Below are 21551 nucleotides of genomic sequence, written 5' to 3'. Positions count from 1 at the left end.
TGTTAGCTTATCCTATAAACCATGTTTTTAAAAGCTTGCTAAAAGTAGGTGATAACTCAACTCTGTTAATCTCACCTGTTTGGACTTCCAGACCTCAAGAACCGGCATTCCAGCTATGATAGAGTTTGGATCTTCCTGAGCTGCTGAATTAACTGTATCATTTGCACCAATTACAAGGACCAAGTCAGTTTCTGCAGCAAGACAAAGAAAATGACACTGATGAAAAATTATCTGAAATCTGACCACTGAGGCTGATGCACATTTTTGTGTTAAATCTGATATTTCTAGGCAGAAGAACCCCTAATGGTTAAGTACTCTACAAACATTTATGGAGACAGTATGCACACAAGTATTTTACAAACTTCTTGGGCAAATTATATGTGAGCATTCAAATGTGCTGCCAGCTACCTCCAACAAGCTGCAATCATCCACAACCCAATTCCAAGGGACTCATCAGATCACCCTGACAGAAAAAATTTAAATCCTTTTGATTTTTAAATATAGTTGAATACATGCATACTATCATCACTTTCAAATTTTTTTGTGCCTCACTTTTCTTTTGAATATTCTTCTGAAAAACCTTTTACTGGCAACCTTCTGCCTTTTAAATAAAGATGTAAGAAAGCAAGAAGTTGCCAGTACAGTGCTATACAGGTTTGCAAGACATGACAGGGTCAAGTTATCCACAATACCTGACCTAAAGAAGTTACAATAGTTTTCCTCTGTGGGGACAGGGCAGTAACAGAGATAATAAAGATACAGCATTTGCCATTTACTTCACAGCTACAAGCAATTAAAAAAAAAAGCTCCTCCCCACTTCCCCCCCACCTAAAAAGACTTCTAGTCCTCTACAAAAAGAAACTGAATGGCTTGACTTCTTGACTTTCTATTGTTAAAAATCCCTGTGCAGTGCAAAAACAAAATCAAATAAATCATCCAATCTACTGGAAACTTATGTCTCACATGCTAACCTGGGAAGTCTTCATTGATTTCATCCATTTCCAGTACAATATCATAGGGAACGCCAGCCTCTGCTAGCAGTACATTCAGCTGACCAGGCATACGGCCAGCCACAGGGTGAATACCAAACCTAAAAGGAAACAAATCCCATTAATAAATTTGGACCACTTTGTTTAATACATTAAAATTGTCACCTGTGACTTAAAAGGCTGAGAAGTTCTTAAGTATAAGCACAAATGGCAATTAATAAAATGGAACTGTTAAACTTTAACAGTTCAGCTTCCAAGCAGTACCATATTTCAAGTCTTGTGACAGATTCTTTTGGGCTTTTACAAATGAACCTTTTAACTGCAAAACTACCATTCATATTGATATGTTTTTCAGGTCCCCTTACATCACTGAAAACACCAAAGACTAAATAAAATCACCATGAAAAAGGCAAGAGACCATGCCACCTTTCTGAAGCAAAACCTCTCCTAGACGCAGAAATGCCCTTGGCAAATGACTTTATTAATTCAGGTATCTCTAGAGTATGTGCAAGAAACACTTGTATGAAGAAACACTTCAATCCAACAGAAAAACTAACAGGGACTCTATTTCAAGCACAAGACAATGCCTTGCCGAATCAGGTTAACACGCCACTTTCTTCTTCTGATTGACCTTAGGAAGAAATGAAAAGAGGACAAAAAAAGGAGGGGGAGTGAAAAGGCTGAGACCTAAGAAACTGTAACAGTTTAAGCATAAACATTTTAAAAAATGTTTTCAGAACAGCTCAAAAACAACTTAGAGAAAATACACTGCTCATGAGTTACTAAAACTTCAGACAGACCAACAGGGTGGCACCTGGGGTGCTCAGGCATGCATGCAGTTCTCTAAGAGTAAAAACCTGAAAAGGCCAGAATGGAGATGTAAACTGGTTTAGCAGCAACCACCAAAGACATATTTGGTTAGAAGCAGATCTGTTTCATGTTGGTACTCTTCTGATCATCTACTGGCCCTTACAAGCAAGGCATATCCATGTCTACTGTCCTGTGCACTTTCTGTCTTTCCATTTCTGGAGCTATCACCAGATGGAATGCTGACTCACTCATGCCAGAAGTGCCTCAGATGAAGATTGTATGGGGCTGAAGATAAATGTTTAATTCAGAAGCCTACGTATACTTTGGAAGAGAAGAAAAATAGCCAAGAAAAAAAGTGGATTTTTGAATTCTTGGATTTTGGAACAGAAATTTCTGAGCAGAAATCCAAGTAAATCAGGAATTAAATGAAAGTTATTCAGACTTCTTCAGAAATGAGAGAAAGACTAATAAACCAACTTGCCATGACACATACTTCTATTTTCAACTCCACCGCGATGGGAATGGATAACACATCACTGATGGACCACAAGTCACAGTCCAATCAACATAGATCACTTGGTAATTGAAGACTGTACAAATACATCCTTAAATGGGCAACTGAGCACTCCATCATCAAGGCAACATTAATACAATACAAAACTGAGACAATTGGAACTCCAGCAACAAAATTAAGGACATATGATTAATCCACATAATACTAGATATACTACAACTTTAAGCTCTATGTTGAACAGTAGGATAAAAGCTAGTTTTAAAAGGAATGCTTTTAAAGAAGAAAGGGAACAGATTGTATTCAACTAGTAAACATTTGGGACCCTGCTGCAAAGGATAATACCTAGAATCAGAAGGAGAGCAAATATACAGCATAAATTACTAACAGCTTATGTTTCACACCACTCACTCAGTAGCACAAGCCATGTGTAGTACTGCAGATAGACCTTAAGTATACCAAATTCAATCACTAACAGTACAGTAGGAGAGCTCTTATTCTGAAGTACCCTTGAGAAAACTCATCACTCCTCTGGCAGTGAAAACAGATTTTCCAACAAAATTCTCTTTTGTGTCTAATAAAATTATTTGAGTGCCTTTGTGACCAAAGCTGCTTTGGCAGTACACAAAACAAAATACTCGTGAGGTTTCTATTAAGTACTATATACACATACAATCTTATTTCAAGGGCTGGAAAGCCAAAATTAAAGCTGCCAAGAGAATGAATTTCACCTTTGACTTCACCACTCCTGGCAAGAGGCAAGGAAAGAAGAAAAGAAAGGAACAAATTATCTTCATGCAGGAAGAGTTATGGCATGAACCATCAGTAGTTAGAGACTTCTGACAGACTCTGCTTGAAACCACATACTGCATATTCACAAAGTTTGAGAAAGCTGCTCATACAAAAGCTTTTTTGGACAAATACTGAAGTGACTCCCAAGAGTCTGCTTGTATGAGACTGTTAACCAAATATGACAGTAGCTTGCCAGTACTACTTGAAATTGGATGTGCAAGAATGTCAAAAAGAATAATTAAAAAACATAGCTTCTCTAAGGCTCTAATTAATGTCACAAGGTAACATTTACACACTTCTGGAGTGAAATCAGCCTGTCCAATAGAAAGCAGAATTCAGATAAACATGGAAAATAGATACCTAAAATCCTTAATGGCTCATAACTTGTCTAATAAAAGCACCAATTTTCCTTCCAACTCACAACAGCAGCAGTTCTTCAAAGCTATGTGCATTTCAGCAGGAACATTTTGTTACATATGCTCTCTCAGATGTTCGTAACATGAATCTCATTCATATGCAAAAATTTAACACAGAAATTATTTTAAAGGGAAACATGTTTTACGGTAAAAATGCTTTCAAGTGAAAAATTGCCAAGTTTCTTTGATATTCTTTTGCCATCAGTTATGCAGGAACTCCGGTTGGTTGGTTTGTTTATAAATCAAGAAGAAATCTTAAACCACAACACATAGCAACAATCAGGTTGTGTATGACTTGAAACATTATTCTGGTATTTCACTGAAATACAGAATTCAACAGAAATTTTTTCTTTTGACCCTGACAGCCTAAGGTGGTGCTTGCTTACCGCCAACAATTGTCAAATACGGAAGTGTTGCTGTGACCCAGCCCACTGCGGGGCTGGGGCAGCGTGATGCCAGTCAATCCCAGCCCATCCCCTGGATCGAGTTTCCCAAAGAGGCAGACTCAGAGGGTGGGTCATGGGGCGGCTCAGAAGCCTAAGCTGCACCCCCTGGGCGGTGCCCGGGTCCAAGCCACTTCCCCCGGTTCGGGAAAATTCTCGGTTACTTGGTTGTTCATTGGTTCTCTGTTACAACTCCCGCCTCTTGGTTTACCCCCCAAGTGGTTCTTGTAACATTGTATCCTCCCCCTGGCTTGTAACTCTTTGGTGGTTTTCCCCTTTTGCCGTGGTTTTCAAACTCTCTATAAAACTGAGGGCAAGCCTCGGGCGGGAGCTTCCCATCGCATTCCATCCCTTCCGAGCTTGTACAGGTTGCGAAACTTCTAACAATGAACCTGTTAGGAGTCAGACCAGAACAGCCTCTCTCTTCCTTTGTCTCCAAGCTAACGTGAGCCGATACCATCAGCTCCTGCCTTGTTCCCTCTGCAAAGAAGCCAGCCAGCTAGCCCAGCCAGCAGCCCTTTTCCTGATGCCGAGGTCGCTTCAGCGACGCACAGAAGTAACGCAGCTGGACTCTCCCTGACCTGAGGCACGCCAGAGCTCATGCTGCGAGCACAAGATTGCATTGTGTTGGCGGATCAAGTGTGAAGTGCACATCACCTCACTACTCACACTTCATAGATAAACAGCATGAAGCAAGGATATCCAACTTTCTTAACCAGCCTCTACTAGATCCTTTTAGTTTTATAAAGACAACACAGCACACGAGTTTATGTTTCAAACTTTTTCGAGTAATACAAAAAGTGCAGCATTTTATTTTAAATGTAGGCTAAATATCTAAAACTCCTGACATACACATATCTAGCACTTTCAGCACAGAAAACACTTCATCTGGAGTTGAGTGGGATGGAAAGGACTGAAGGTGGCGGAAGTAGTATGAAGTTAGTAATATCAAAAAGACAACTATAGCACGAAAAATGACTAAAAAATCTCAGAATGGAAATTATTTCTCATACAGCTCATAAAGTCAGTATCTATCTTTATGACAGCTGGCTGGATAACATTCTTGTAATCAATACTGAAAGAGCTGGCTCAGGAGAGCAGCACCTAACCCAGAAGTGTTTCAGGATCACTTCATCCATGTGAAGATAGGGTTCCTGTCATTGTAACAAAGCTGGGCAGAGCAAAGTAACATCTGGCTGGTGCCTAATTTAGCTTACTCAACACTTTAAATGCTGTATTTGCCCAAGGGTTTTGCCTCACTTGAAGTTCCTCCCATCTCATTCACTTTATTTAGACACCTCTCTGCAGCTCTGTTTTCAGTGCAAACAACAATCCATTATTCTAGGTAACAGGAAGTGAAAAAAAACACCAACAAACTAGATGAACAAAGAAGAGCATCACTCAGATATTCCACAGCTTGAATTCTGCCATGTAACAGTTGCAGTGCAGCATGACTTCAGAGTATCACGGTATAATGTTCATCACACATATGGATGACTCTGTAGGTTACAAGCATCAACACACAGAGCTAGCCCAGCTAGTTTAGACCTGCTCTCGTGCCTAAAGCAACATACGCCCCCAAAACCAGTCCCATGGACCAAGCTCGGTGGCACTTCCAGCAGTCAAGTCAGTTAAATTTAAATTGAGTTAGATAGCTAAATTACACACACTTAAATGAGGGCTGACACTGGTTCCCTATTTCTAGCCACTATCATTTATGACAGCAGGGGCAAGATCCAGATGAATCTCAGCTCAGTCCAATAGCCTTCCCAAGAGCCCAAATACAAGCAAAAAGCAAAAGCCTGCTTCCACAAAGCATCATATGCTGACCTAGTAAGGTCATCCAGAGGTGAGCTGACCCATATGGAACCAGTAGCACACCTGCAATACTCCCCCAGGAGCACAGAGCTACAGCTGCATCCTCGCAGAAGCCATCAGGCACTGCATGGTTTGCTAGTTCTAACTACCTCAATAAACCAATGGAGCTAAACAGACCTGTTGGGCTCCAGCTGTTCCTTCATCTGCAGCATTAGTAAGTCAGAACCCACACGCTAACGTCAATTACAACAAACCAAGAACTGACACATCGGTACACACTTTGTATTTTTGTGCTGTGTATAATTCAGCTTCCCAGAAACCTGCACCAGCACACATTGTTCCTATGCTGCTGCTCACCAGTGACAGTAACTCCCATCTTGCACGTGTGAGCTACTCATGTGTTAAGGCTGCTTGGGACAGCATCTTAACAGCTCATCCTTTAAAATTCTTCTAGATTTTCATGTAGAGCTACAACAGATGATGGCTTTAAATTGATACCATAAACAATTGTAGGTAATCAGTCTTATTTATTAATTTGCAGATAAATGTGTAACTGATACCCAAGCACACATTCTATTACATTCAAGAAATTAAACAGTGGAGGAAAAAACCACAACCCTAAACACATTTGCTAGAGCTCAGCCGAATCATTGCAGAATCAATGAAAAAAAAAAAATCAAAAACCATAGGTACAACACTAAATCAATACTACCACATTTTCAAAAATACAGAAAACTTGTTTTCATGTGTTAAAAAGTAATTACATTCTCCAGCATCAAAACACAGAAATCCAAGTCCTTTGAGATATCTACCTATAAAAAGTAGGTTAAAAAAAACCCCAAACCAAAACACTAACTTACTAGCAACTATTTTGAAAGGCTGTTAAAACAGCAATGTGCATGTCTCTCAACTATGAATTACCAGAAAATCAACTTATTAACTATGAAATTATTTAGAAAGTCTACGCAAAGCACAATTTTAAGAGTCCTTCCATACAAAAATGCTTTTTTCTTATCAAGAACATCTTACGATGCAGGAAAGCAAAACACATTGAAAGAGAACATCTCAGGAAAGTCATACCGTGGTAAAAATTAGGACAGTTAACTTGATGTGGATATGGAGAGCATCAACAACCCTTGCACATATGAGAACATACAGTTTTAGACTGTAATTATGCTTCTATATACAAAATTACTACAGAATATAATTTTATTATATAGAAAAAATCAGAATTTCACAACCGGGGGTTCTACAAACAACATGTGGCTAATGAACTTTGGTAAGGCAAGAACTTTCAACAATTTACTTAGTTCTAACTTTGCAGAAATACAACACCAGTTGTAGAACAGCCATTTCCTCTCCAAGGCCAATAGATTCTTGGGGCTACGGGATTTAGCCTATAAAAAGTTTTGTTGTTTATCCATCCATGACAAGGGAAAGCTATACTCAAGGCTCAGTAATATCCAGCTTTCTCTGTGACTTTACTAATGCATTAAAGATGTGATCTGCTGCAAGACCATCTCAAGTGAGCGATGATGTTAGCTATGCAACTGAGTAACTAAAACAGTCTAAAGTTTCCAAAAACTCTCCTGTACTTCTAAATTTAAATCCCAGTCAAAGGTTACGCATCATGTTATATAATCTGTGGTCTTCACTGAGAATGTTATGGCTATAGGCAAAGCAAATTAAAACAACAGCTTCTCTGGATCAGTGGTGAGCCATGAAGCAAAAAAACAGACCATATGACAGTCGCAATTTTTCTTGGCACACGATGGGCACTACAAACTGATGCAATCCGTGTCCATGCTGGCAGCCCTCCACAGCGTGTGTGTGAGAGTGTCACTACATCTGGATGGCGAGTGTATTAGGGTCCCAAGGCACTCCAGGCCTACTGAAACCAGAGGACAACAGCTGCACTCAATGAACACCATGGGAGCTCAGCAAAGTGATGAAAGGCCTGAATTACCACAAACTGTAAATACAGATTTATTTCATTAAAATACTAGGTAACCACTGCAGTGATTCCTTCCTGAATTTGACTCATTTCAAGTACAAGCCATTTATTTCAAGGACTCATTCACTTTTCTCCCTTGCAAAACCAACATAAAAGGCAAAAACAGTATATTTTTTTTTACTTCACCAAGGTTGGTCAAGAAAAAGCTAACCCCCCACGGAAGCACTGAAAGGAAAGCCAGAAGTATATAAGACTGTCATTGCATTAGCCATGAAAGAGGTTTTGTTTTGTTGCACAACTAAGGCATCTTCAAATGTTTTAATGCAATCTGGGCACAAACAGAGCTGTTGCTAAACATGGAGAAACAAGGTGTAAAGACTGCTCCAGGAAGCAAACACACCACCACACACCCTCATTTCTCATGTATGCATGAAGAAATACATTCATAAAGCAATTTTATATGCAAAATTGCAAAATCCTGGTTAAACAGTAACAAATAATTGCTGCTGAGCCCTAGAACTCTGTGTTGTGTTATCCAGCACAGTGCTGTAACACACTGCAAAAGCTTACAAGCAACTTTTTAATAAGGTCGGAAAAGTAGTGGAAGAAGAAAAACAAACCCAAAAAAAATGCTAATTACTAGAGTACTCATTCCAAAGGGAAGTCACCATCTAATTGAAATAAACATATGGAAATCAGAGAATGAGTCTGGCTAGCCAGCATCTGCCAAAATACCTTGTCTGAAATGAAAATTGAGCCTCGATTGATTTTAAAATATTAAGTTATCATAATTAGAAAACAAGCAAAATTTCAAACAATCAGCAAGAAAGACATAATGTTTTCTTTCCAGTACTTTCAGAATCTATAAGGTCTACAGAAAAACTGAAGGAGGAAAGGACGTGAGGCCAATACTGGCAACCTAAAAATTATCTCTGCTTTTTGGAGCAGCACTCCAGCAGAATAAGTTCTTGAGAGTGGAGACATGCACTCCCATAATCTTTTTAAGCAATACTTAAAGAACTCTAATAGTCTTGCTTGCCATAGTAAAATTTTATGGGAACCCCATAAGTGTGGGTCTAAGTTGCTTAATGATTTGGATTATCTGCCACAAGAGGAGAGGTTGAAAACTGGGATTCTTCAGCCTGCAGAAGAGAAGGATTAAGGGAATCTTATTGCTCTGTATAAATACAGATGGAGGGCAATAAAAAAGACAGAGCCAGATTCTTCTCAGGGGTATCCAGGGAACAGGGAAGAGGCAACAGTTGCAAATTGAAATATGGGAAAAATCAGTTGTACCCTAAGGATGACTAAACATCGTATGAAACTGCCCAAAAAGGCTGTCATTCTCCACCTCTGGAGACAAGATATTAAAAATCCAATTGGAAAAGATTTTAGGCAACTTCTCCAGTTGATTCTGATCTGAGCAAGGGGGCTGCATGAACTAGACAATCCAGAAATCTCTTTAACTTTGCTATTCTGTGCCTGTGTCAATACTGAAAAAAATATTAAACCAAAACTAAGTCTTGCAGGGGGTTTTAATGAAAAAACCAAACCAAACCAAAACAGCTGTAATACTTATCATGAAGGAAAACACTTACCTGACATTTTTCCCTTGTTCTCTCAACATCTTCACCAGATCAGCTATTGGGTACTGAGCTTTTGCTGCACACAAACCATAACCTGAAAGAATTTCAAAATTTTAACTTATTTTCCTGTTTTACTGCAGAAAGACTAGTTGTAGACAACAAGAGACAAAAAGACACAAAGAGAAGCTCTTATAATTAAAAATAAATAAAATAAATACATGCACATTACATTCTCATATATTCACAGCTTGCCCACTGTAATTAATCTCTTTTTCGATCTCCTGACCACTTACAGTGCAGTGATTTGACCAGTCAAACTAAAGCAACTAATTTCACCTTTACTAAAAGACATGTTTCTTTCGCTATCAGAAAATGACGTTGCAGACAGGTATTTTGAAAAATTGATAAAAGGGCAATTGCTAGGTTACTTCAGAACCATTATCCTCAACAGAATTCCAATCTGCGTAATGCAACTCCAGTAGCTGGATATGGCTTTTAGCAGTAAACAATCTTTTCAGTCTTTCTGTCTCAGCTAATTCATCAGAGCAACTATACCCGGGAGAAAAACAAAGAGCATATATTATTAATGGTGTCCTCGAGGTTTGACCACAGGAGAAAGAGGCAAACTCCTTGAAGATGGGAGCTTCACTAGAAACAAAGTAACTTCCCAAATTAGAACTCTGCCTCACTGATGGTCTCATTAAAGTTGAAGCAAAATGAAAGATGACTTTGTATTTTACCACTCTTCACATTCCATTGCTAAAATGAGTTTAACACGATAGTCATGCCATTCAGTTGAAGGTGAAGTTTTGAACTGTCCCTTACCTGACTTTTTCCTATCAGGGAATGTACTACTGAACAACATGAACAGCCAACATAGTAGTTTCAGACAACTCAGCTTTTGGTTTTCAGGTTGGGTTTTTTTACTTTAATTACATTATTTATATTAACTATATTTTGGTTGGGGGGGTTTTGCCTTTTTTTTTTCATAAACCAGTGCAGAATTGAGCACATACATGAGAAGTGTAAACAAAATCCTGTCTTTCAGGAATTTAACAGACAGATGTATTGGTACCACTGGTATTGTGGTACTGCTTGGAAATTCACAGTAATTTTCTGTACAGCTGCTGTGGTGTAAGCTTAATTTTAAAGATAGTCTTTGTGCTGAAGATTTTAAAATGCAAATAAGAAGGACAAAGGTTGAAGAGACATACACAGAGAAAAATTAAGTGGCACATATCTCTGTACAGAGGAATGACAACTGACCTGGGAACAAAAACAAATCACATGGATCCAGTCAACATTTGACATGCTGCTGCCGTGCTGCATCTTCAGGCTACAGTCTTTTCATTTGTTTTGTGGTTTTGTTTGGTCAGGAACTTTTTTTTTATAATACATTTATAATACATCTTGCTGAATAAGTCAAGAAAGTCTTACCTGGAGTAATAATAATACTATTGGCTTCTTTTATCATTTCAACTGCATTGTCCACATTGATTTCTGTGTGAGTTCCAGTAATTTCCATGGGTTTCCCACCAGCTGTTGATGCAGTGCCATAGCCACCAAGAATCACATTTGCAAGGGAACGGTTCATAGCCTGAAAAACAGGATGGTTTTGATCATATAAAAATGAAATTCAAAAATAAAGGTGAGAGTCCACAAAGAAAACTTCTGAAAAAATTTTCTGAAAATTATTAAAGGCTTTCTGACAATAGTCTTTATATGCTGGTTTTGCCTTCTTAAAAAGACCCAAAGCCTTTTAAAACAAACTCTTTAACACAGCAGTCACCAAACATCAGCTTCAAACACACTACATTGCACATGTGATGGGAGAGCACCAACATTTCCCCTAAACAAAGAACAAAACAACACAAATAGCAAATATTGGTCTCTTTTTGTTCTTAAAAGAGAGGAATATAAAGGAATGCATATTTGATGCCAGAATTTCTAAAAAATTTTTTACATTCATATATATACACACACAAAATTTTTGAAAGATATTTCCCATAGTTTTTAACCAATTCAACGTGTAAGGACAGCACTGCTCCATGACAGCATGGAATCCACAAAGCTCTTACAGGTAGTACTGGAGCAAAACTCCTACAGCAACAAGACAGGAAAACACAAAAGCCACACAAAACCAGCCACACTGTAAAGAACTGAAGGGGGCCATTAACTTACTGGCTGACCACCAAAGGAAAACTTTAACTAGATTTGAGAAGAACACACCCTGAAAACCTGGCTCCATTAGACACATAGCCCGGAAAAGCCACTGGCTAAATGCTTTTTCTGGCACATCTACTTGTGTCTGTGGTCCCAAAGCAGTATCTGTCAATAACTGGAAATAGGCAAAACTTGTAACTGCAGGGAAAAAAAACCTTTAAAAGCAGGAAAGGAACCAGATAAATTGCTTCTTTAATTACACATGTGTCATATATCTTCTGCACTAGCTGAGAAACCACGACAGAATTTAGAAATGGATCTGGAGAAACACACATATAGTGGGAGGAATCACCCTCATAAAAGTGTGCTTCCAGATGTCCACTCTCCACTGATATTTCAAATCATGCAATTCCACAGATTTTTTGCTACAGCCTCAGAAGATGTGCCATTCCTTGAAATTCATCATCTAGCAATTAAGAATGGTGATGTTAGAACTTTTGTTTTTCCTGGTCAGTCATCACTATTTCAGATACTGTAAGGGACACACACAAACACAGTGAAATCAACATCTTTTAGTGTCTGCAGCACACAGTAGTTGATATGCCCTAAGAACACACCGCCTTTGGCATGATCACAACATTACAGCAGTTATGTGTCAGGTAAGACAGCCTAGACAGAGGAATACCCTCTTCGGATGTTGCATGTGCCAAGCTTACCAGAAGCAAAGCACTTTCTACACATATCTAAACCAAAAGACAACAGTTAGACCAAGTCAAAGGGGGAAAAAAAAGAAGATAAAATATTATCAGAAATCTGAGAATCAGCCAAAAGCAAACATGAGATTGAAGCACCCTTGCCTGGCTCCACTGCAAAGAGCCAAGAAGAACTTCCCTTCCAAGAGAACAAGTGGTTCCAAGAGAACTTTCCTTCCAAGGAGAGACAAGACCTTATCAACAGTTAACCAACATAGCTGGGACAGTGTGAAAACTCTTCTGTAGCCTCTTCCACCTTCTTTACCACCACAAATATAAAGATTTAAAGTGCAGGCTTCATCATCCACTGATAATCCAACAACTGGCAGGAAGCCCTCTGTGCTGTGCATAGACAGGTAACAATGGTCAGGAGCTTACAGTCCAGGGAAAACCAAACACCTGAATCCTGAGAACTGCAAGTGCTTCCACTGTGCCCACAGAAACTACACAGCTAGTACACGAGTGGCCAGCATACAATTTGTAAGACTAACAGTTTGTCCCTTCTCTTGCTCTGTTTCACCCACCCAGTTAATGGTTCCTCTTCAACCTTAAGTTTCTTGCCCATCCCATAATGATTCTACCAGAACTGCAACCATCAAGTTTCCCCTCTGGGGAAAAAAGGAGGGACAAAGACATGCTAACAATCAAGTGTTCTGAAGATGTATTGTGTTGGTGTCTTAGAAGAATCACAATTCACAGGATGAGCAAACAGTACAGGCTTTTGCTTTTGAAGTTAAATTTTCTGTCTTTAACTCCACCTACTAACAGGTACAACAGAGAGACAGGTGGAAAATCAAGCACATATGGATACAAAAACTAAGTGGTTATCTAAACACATACTGGCCAATTTTATCAACTGAAGCTTTAAGAGAGTAGCTGAACTGGCTTTGGATGATTAAGTTTTATCTCTCACAGTAAATGAAAATGTTGTAAAAATATGGTTTCAACCATTAAGATGTTTCCACAAATACCTTCTCACCTGCACTAGATAAGTATCAATAAATATAATAGTTTTGACAGAAATAATACTAAATAATAGGGGGGGAAATAACAAAACCAAACCAAACCAAACAAAAAAAAAAGAAGGAAAAAAGGAGAAGGGAAAACTGTTGCTTCATTAGGAGAGGTTGCAACACCTAAAGCAGAATTTACTGAAACTCTTGAGCATTTCTTTCTCCGGAAATGCAGCTTCAAGACAGTGATAGTGAATCCCTTGATTATAAAAATGCTTTAAAAAGTAATGATTTCCATTAAAGGAAGTAAAGCAGAAAAAAATTGCTGGGCTAGAAACAAGTTGTTCTGCTTATTGTGCAGAAATCATACAAAATAATTTTCATTTTACTGGTTGATGAACTTTAGTTGTCTAAGCTTATATAAAAGCAGCACAAGATTTCTAGAATACTACTTCAAAAACTAAACTTCCTGAAATTGGAGAAACAGAGGAAAGCCACTCTTTCACTGCATAACTATTATGCTAACTACTCCCCTAAGCTTCCTATTTATCTCGGTTCTCCCAATCAGCTCTGCAAGCTGGTTGCAATTTCAAAACTCTCTTGTGAGTACTAAGAGAGGTGAGCAATATTAAGAGATGAAGGAGACAGTAAAAGAAAAATTAGGTATAGAATGGATTGCTGGTAGATACGTACCAAACAGTTAATATTTTCCCTAAGATTTACAAGAATTTGATCTTTAAAGAACATAGTTTTCATACCTGTGTTACCCATAAGCACTATTTCTCTACTGATTTGGACTAAATTCCTGAATGTATACAACTAAATATATAAGCTATATAATTTGATTTCCTTTTGATAAGGAGAGAAAATTTTCAAGAAATGATAAGATTCTTTGAAATTCATACCTGGAATTGTTCATTGGAACTCACTTTCTGCACAAGAATACCTTTTTAAGCTTTTCTGAAATTCTTCCTCAAGAAAGATGAAAAAAATGATACTGGACATTCCTAACATGGTAACAATACTATTTATTAGTGGAGACAAAGTAAAAGATGACAGCCAGAGCTGACCAGAGGAAAACATATCAGATAGGAGAACAGTGGCATCGATCATACAAGAGTACAAGGGCAGAAATGAAGCAGAATTACCCAACAGAGAATGAGGAGGCTGGCAGCTGTTCCACTGTGAACAGTTTTCTTTAAACCACTATCTCTCCATCTTTGCATACAAGATTTTTATACAAATGTTCCAGAAAAAGGGAGGTCATTACTAGCAATGCCATACAACTCACAAACGGAGTTGAAGCTCAAGATTGCGACACAGTTGCATCAGCACTGAATTCCTGTAAGCCTGCTGCCACCCCGTGGTACTCCGAAGTAGATGCTCTGAAGAAAAGAGCATCTCTTTCTGCACTCCAAACACCAAACTGTAAATTATTGGCTAACTAACAGCTTTTTAAACGAACACAATACTCAAAAGTATCTCCTGCTATGTATTAAATTTAGCTTAAATTTAACCACGCTTCAGAGGTACATGACTAAAAAATAAATTGCTGAGCACAAGTAATCATACTTGTTTGAGCCCAGATTCAAACCCTTAACGCACAAGTGAATGCAAGGGTCTTCCCTCAGTTTTGAGATACGTCTCTGACCAAACCAAAGAAAAATGACTGATATCTACTCCAACAGTTTCAATCAAGAATTTTCTAGTCTATCAATACCTAGCAGCTTGAGATCCAATAGCTTATCTTCCTAAAAAACATGGTTTAAAAAGTTCTTTCATTACTCAGCAAACAAGCACAGTTTCTGTTGACTTCTTACCACACACATGATGTAAGAGAGGATGGCCCCAGAGGAGCCGATGAGTGCACCAACAATGGTCAGCAAGTTGTTGTTCAGCAGAAAGCCCTCGGCACACAAAGCCCATCCAGAGTAACTGTTCAGGACAGTAATAACTACAGGCATATCAGCACCTCCAATAGCTGCTGTTAAAGTGACACCCTGGAAAAGGAAAGAAAATACTTCAGTGTCAGCAATGACTAAGGAGGACACCCAGACAAGACACTCTGCCTGCAGCACTGAAAAATAAATACAGAATCACAGAATGGTGTGTGTTGGAAGGGACCTCTAAGATCACTCAGTTCCAACTGCCCTGCCAGGGGCAGGGATGTCACCCACTAAATCATGTTGCTCAGGGCCCCTTCCAGCCTGGTCTTGGACACTTCCAGGGATGGGGCATCCACAACCTTTCTAGGCAATTTTCAAGTTACGTAGAATTTATTCAAGTATTTTCAGTGTAAGTATTCAAGCTGTGGCCTGAGGAGTGGACTTGCCAAATCTGCCATTTTAGAGAGCACAGGAAGGTACTCCACTGTCCTCATCCTGTGCTTAGTCACGTATTTTTTTACTTGCAAAAATATCCTACCAGTGCCATGAAACTGTTCATACCATTAAGGAGTTCATATTGAACAGTCTTTGCAAGACTCAGTTTACAGAATGTTGCAATATTCAGGGCAAATTTTGCAACACTTGTGTACACTGGTGTGAGTGAATGGGGGAAATTACACAGGGGAGTAATCTTAAGAAGTTATCATAATAATCTGTAGACCCAGAGCTCTTTGAAGTATTTTAAGGATTAACTTTCCAAAAAGTCTTCTGAAATAATGCTTTGTCCTATAAAAAGCTTCATTAATCAATAGCTGCAAAAAGTAATTATATAAATGCATTCCAGCTCTCTGGAACAGTTCTGGTAGATCTAGAAAAGTCAGTTGCTACTTGCAAGTTACCACACTGGCAGGCACCATGCCCACTGTGACTCAGGATGGTAAAATATAATCCTTGAAGAGGAAACTTGCAAAACTGGACAATAAACTCCTTGTGTAACTTGCTTCACTTTCTACAATTCCTTGACTTACCATTATGGCTGAGAGTGCTGACACAGAACCCAGGCAAGTAATTCCCGTGGTGTAACTGGGATCAATCAGGTAGGGAACCATCCCACCAATACTGGCAGCCAGCAATCCTGCATTCAATGCATGTCGACCAGGCAAGAGCAGAGGTGCAGAATTCAGGATACCTGCAATCAAATGCATTTTCAGACATGAAGATGTACATTCTGGGGAGCCTGTTTCTTGCCTTCAGAGAAGACTGAATAACTCAGCAAAAGATGAATTAAAAAGAGAAAAAGGGAGGAGCAGAAGACAAAACAAGTTAGTAGAAACTGACACCTTGTGCTGACTCAGAATTGCAACACATTTAAAATTCCTCTAAATTCTCAAATAGTCCCATTTAAACTTGGTTTACTTCCTAATTTCACTGAAGTGCTCCAGAACAGTCACAAAAATCTCTTTTCCTTTTGAAAAGCCTTTCTATTTTTCCTTCAAAAATGTCCTTTCATTTTGTCTCGAGGTCTTTGTATGTTGAATATGACATGCAGTAGTAGTAAGCTTTTAGTTAAAACTTCTACACAGGGATTATCTCAGTCTCTCAAAAGCTGTGCGCTTAGAAAAATATGACTACACAGATAACACCACATATAAAACAATTCTGCTTTCAAATGCATTAATTTCACCACTACCCTCAATCACACAGAACTCCCACAGATTCCCACATTGGCAGAAACTTGAGGGGAAAAGGGGATTCAGTATTTGTGCAATTCAGTTTAAAAAGGCAGTCACATTTATTTCACTAGGCTTTTTTTTTTCCAAACAACATGGAAAGAACATCAGAAATAACATCATCTCATTTAAATTCAGCTAAATTCAAGGGAAAGAGTGAACTGATGGTGTCAGGCAGGAGGAGTCAAAGTGTGTGACTTACTACCCTTTTCCATAGTATAGAATCAGTAGTTCAATAGTATAGACAAGCTTCATATTTCATATCATGATATGAAAATGCAAGGGAGAAAAAAATAAACAGAAATAGGAGAACAGGCTCAAACAGGCAGTGAAGTTCACCAGGGACATGTGCACAAATCACTGAGGGGGTACAATAAGGAGAGAAAAAAAACAAGAAGAAATAAATGAGTAACTACTTAGCAGGGATACATCAGAAACACATACTACTGACAAATCTTTCAAAAGATTATTAGAGAAGACAGGTTTCCATCCTTGTCATACTTCCTCCTTCAATGGCTGGTCTCACAAACACTGAAGAAAGCAAACAGATGTTTCCCAAAGGAACTATTGCAAAGTTAACAACAGGATTAGTAATAGGAAGCTCTTAGCCTGAAATTCTTAGTACAAGTATTACCTCAGTGTCTCAAAAGCTGTGTGCTTACGAAACCAAAAATAAGTGCAATAAAGAAACCTTCACATGCATTAAGAATCAGGGATTAGTGAGCATTTAACTTAGAGAGCATACTTACTAAAACAGCAAGAGGCATGGAGCATAGAGTTTGTGCAATAGGTAAACAGACAGCGAACTGAATGGTTTAAAGTGAGGCAGCCTCAACTAATACTGCAAGCTGCCTACCTTAAGGAAGATTGCAATGCTAAGAACAAAGTCCTAGAAGTATTAGCAGTGCTCACTGAATCCAGCAACATGAGAGTTTCAATTAAAATGTCTGCTCAGAAATACAAAGTTGTGATCATCCAAGTTCAATAAAATTGATTCAAGAAAAAGCATCAGATAGTGTCTTAACACAAAAGCAACACTTATTTCTAGACAAGATGAACTGAGGCAAAGTTCACACGATTTTGTAGTGAATGGTAGTAATATGCCCAAGCACCGAAGACAACCTTTCATAACTAAAGCCGTACACAAATTAAATAGAATTAGAACAAAAAAAGTGCACTCACAAGAATCAAACATATAAACCTTTATCTGATGCAAAATACAATGTTTCTTTCTACTTACACAGCAGTCTAAAAGTAGACCTAAATTCTGGGGGAAGAAAAACCCTTTAACAGATGCTTAATTCTAAATAGAAGGTCTCACCTTGAAGTTTTCCATATGCAACAAGAGAGCCACTGAAAGTCACTCCACCAATGTACGTGCCGAGATACGCCACAATCTTGGTGAGGTTTGCAGCAGGATCGGTGGCAAAGTGAGGATATTCAATCATGTACTCTGCTACACAGGTGAGCACAGCAGCCAAACCAACCAAACTGTGGAAAGCAGCCACTAGCTGAGGCAGATCTGTAATCTGGATGCGTTTAGCAATTGTCAGACCTGTTGAGAGTTGAAAACAGAAGGGAAGTCTTACAAAACACAACCAATCTGTTCAGCGAGAAATTAGTACAGGATGGTTCAGTGCGCAATGAATACACACACACAAGCCTGTTCCAACTAGAAATTACTATGGCATTGAACTGAAGGCTGCATATGTGTATTTTGTGCAAGGGGGACATAATGAAAAATAGAAAGACTAAAGCATATCATGTTCTAAGAAGCTTCACTAAATATCGAGATATTAATTTCTGTGACAAACACACAGTGTGAAAGAGGGAACTTGGCAGTATTCAGTCAGGAACTGAAGTATGAAGTTGGGTAAGATCATTTACCTCTGGACACAGTTTCCCTATCAGAGATGATGTGCTCCTGCTTTTCCACCAGTCAGCCCATTATCACATTCTGAAGCATTAATAAAAGCCCTGAGAGTTATGATATTTTGTTCACACATTTGCAAAATAATTTTGCACAAGCCACAAATGTCAGCTAGTCAATTCACCTGCGAGCTATACAGTATCTTATGTATATACAGCTTCCATGTATGCATGCATGGAACACATGATTGTTAGTTCATCATACACATACCTATGGTCCCACCAAGTGCCATTGCACCTGACATCTGTGCCAGCAATTCAGGCGAGGGATTAAGGCTTCCAAGAGTTGCGGCTAAACCTCCTGCAACACCAATCATACCCAAAGCATTTCCAAGACGAGCTGTTCCTTGAGTAGACAAACCAGCCAGGGCACCAACACAGCACAGTCCTGAGCCCAGATACATCACCTTTAAAAAAAGAAAACTATCAATATGAAGTAGTAACAAATTGCATTGCAACAAATTGCAACAAAAACATCTCTAATTAATATTATTTATTTTGATAAATTAATTATTAATTATTAATAATCTCTAATTATTACACAAAAAGGGCTGATTTCTCCAGAATGTGTTTAAGTCACAATTCTTAATTGAAGTCGAGAAACTGTCATGCAGAATGTGCTTTGGGGTCCACAGAACAAGGACATTGAGAGGCTGAAGTGAGTCCTGAGAAGGGCAACAAAGCTGGTGAAGGATCTGGAGCACAAGTCTGATAAGGAAGGAGTCTGGGGTGTTTAGTCTGGAGAAAAGGAAGCTCAGAGGAGACTTTATCACTCTCTACAACTCCTCAAAAGAAGGTTGCAGCCAGGTGGGAATTGGTCTCATCTCCCAGGTAACAAGTGAGAGCACAAGAGGAAATGGCCTCAAGTTGCCCCAGGGGAGGGTTATATTAGATACTAGGACTTTTCTTTTCATGGAGAGCACGGTCAAACTTTGGAACAGGCTTCCAAGGGAAGTGGTGGAGCCACCATCCCTGGAAGTGTTCAAAAAAGCTTGTGGACATGGTACTTGAGAATATGGTTTATAGTGACCATGGTGGTGGTGCAAGGCCGATGCTTGGACTTGATGATCTTAAAGGTCTTTTCCTATATTAATGATTATATGACATTCTATAACTGCTGTTTTCAAAAAGTACAAACAAACTTACATGAACTGAGCTATATATGTCCAGATAATTGAGAAAACACAAATACATTACAAGCCCCTGCCATAACTGCATGTTTGGATTTACTCTTTCCAAATGCACAAGGCAATACAGATTGATTTTTCTTACTATTAAAACAAATGCAAACAAAAGTTTACTATAAAAGGTGCTATAGGTCAAATCCCTGTACATCCCTCTCTGCTGAAAACTGATCCCATCCTTTTTTAACTGTCATGCCAAGTTGAACTCACAGAAACATTTAAATCAAAGACTGATGTCTGTAGTTTCTGCCGTATTTAGACTGTAATTTAGGAAAACAGTCCAACAAATAAAAGCACCTGCTACTTTACACAAAACCAAACAACAACAACAAAGCTTTTAAAGTATGTTAGCTCTGTGACGGCAATCTTACAGTTCATCAGCTTCAGACTGGCCTTGTGGGAATATGTAGCTGATGGAAAGACCTTGGATTATTTGTTATTTACTCCTCAACAGAACAGGCATGAAGAAACATAACACTGAGCACTGGGCTAAGAGCCAAAAAATTATCTTCTTACTTGTTCAATGTTATAGCCACCGCTGAGAGCAGCTGCGTAGCCTCCTATGAACACACCACCAGGGAGCAGGTACAAGTAGTTGTACTCAGGAGGGTCTGTGGGACGTTTGAACATATCCAGCATTCTCTGTGTAACTAAAAAGCCACCTGGACAAAGTAAAGGAGCAATCTTAAAAAAATAAAATCTGAAATCAAGCACATGCCAAGATATAGGAGAAATATTTAGTAATACCATATTACCATACAATTTAGCAACCAATAAAGCTAGTAACCTAGAAAACCACCAGAAAACAAAGGTATAATCAGGGTTAGATCTTACAGTCTCTTTTAGCCTTTGGAAGAACTCCAGAAGAAAAGGAGGACTTGCTCTGGATCCATACTCTGCACTGACTGCAGGATATCTTAGTTTATGACTGTGTTCACCCCACCTACTTTAGCAAAAGTGGTATTTCTAAGTCACATTGCTCACCTTCTTGGCTTTTTTATTATTGAAGCTGGGACTTCTGAAGCTCAAGGAAGCAGAATTTTATTCTAGGCAACTAGTATATATTTCAAATAGGAAAATTAATACAAGTACAAATCCACTACTATCTTGGGTTATACAGGAAAATACATTGTATATAATCATCACCCAAAGGATACTGCAAAAGGAAAATGCACATTTAAATATTTCCTAAAAAAAGGTTGCTCCTCATGGTATGCAAAATATCTACAATAACTACTGTGAAAATTGGAGGGTTGATGGGTTTTTATTGATAAATGCTCTCAGATTCTATTCTCAGACTAGTATTTCTGGAATTATACAATTAAAGAAAGAGAAGAAATTTTAAAAATTACACTAGTATTTGAAGTATGCTTGGGATAAAGCCTAACGTTCATACCTGCAATATTGACTGAAGAGATAAAGGCTGAAAGCACTGCTAGACTTTGGGAAATGTTTTCAGGGAGATAGTGTCCTCCCATTAGTACCAGCCCACCAACTGCAGTCAGACCTATTTAAAAGAGAAAAAAGTGTTACTGGGAAAGGTTACTGTGTAACCTTAAAAGATTCTACGCCTATAGAAGTATCCTTTCAACTGCAATACAAACATGTTTCAAAAGAAAAAAAATACTATGTGGA

General features: G+C 38.6%; 1 protein-coding gene across 3 annotated transcripts in view; it reads right to left on the bottom strand.

Annotated features, from left to right (window-relative positions):
* The window catches only part of NNT (nicotinamide nucleotide transhydrogenase), a 44260-nt gene that overhangs the window by 3823 nt on the left and 18886 nt on the right, over positions 1 to 21551 (bottom strand). For all 3 annotated transcript variants that reach the window (XM_069001272.1, XM_069001273.1, XM_069001274.1), the window contains exons 12-21: positions 21313 to 21423; positions 20433 to 20578; positions 18944 to 19139; positions 18125 to 18358; positions 16102 to 16262; positions 15008 to 15187; positions 10757 to 10916; positions 9332 to 9413; positions 972 to 1090; positions 76 to 191 (exon numbers count right to left, since the gene is read on the bottom strand). In XM_069001272.1, coding sequence (XP_068857373.1) covers positions 76 to 191; positions 972 to 1090; positions 9332 to 9413; positions 10757 to 10916; positions 15008 to 15187; positions 16102 to 16262; positions 18125 to 18358; positions 18944 to 19139; positions 20433 to 20578; positions 21313 to 21423 — 1505 coding nt within the window. The remainder of the gene's footprint in view (positions 1 to 75; positions 192 to 971; positions 1091 to 9331; positions 9414 to 10756; positions 10917 to 15007; positions 15188 to 16101; positions 16263 to 18124; positions 18359 to 18943; positions 19140 to 20432; positions 20579 to 21312; positions 21424 to 21551) is intronic.

The sequence above is a fragment of the Aphelocoma coerulescens genome (assembly GCF_041296385.1).
Source record: "Aphelocoma coerulescens isolate FSJ_1873_10779 chromosome Z unlocalized genomic scaffold, UR_Acoe_1.0 ChrZ, whole genome shotgun sequence".
In the NCBI taxonomy this organism is placed as follows: domain Eukaryota; kingdom Metazoa; phylum Chordata; class Aves; order Passeriformes; family Corvidae; genus Aphelocoma; species Aphelocoma coerulescens.
This window is presented reverse-complemented; position numbering and strand designations above follow the sequence as displayed.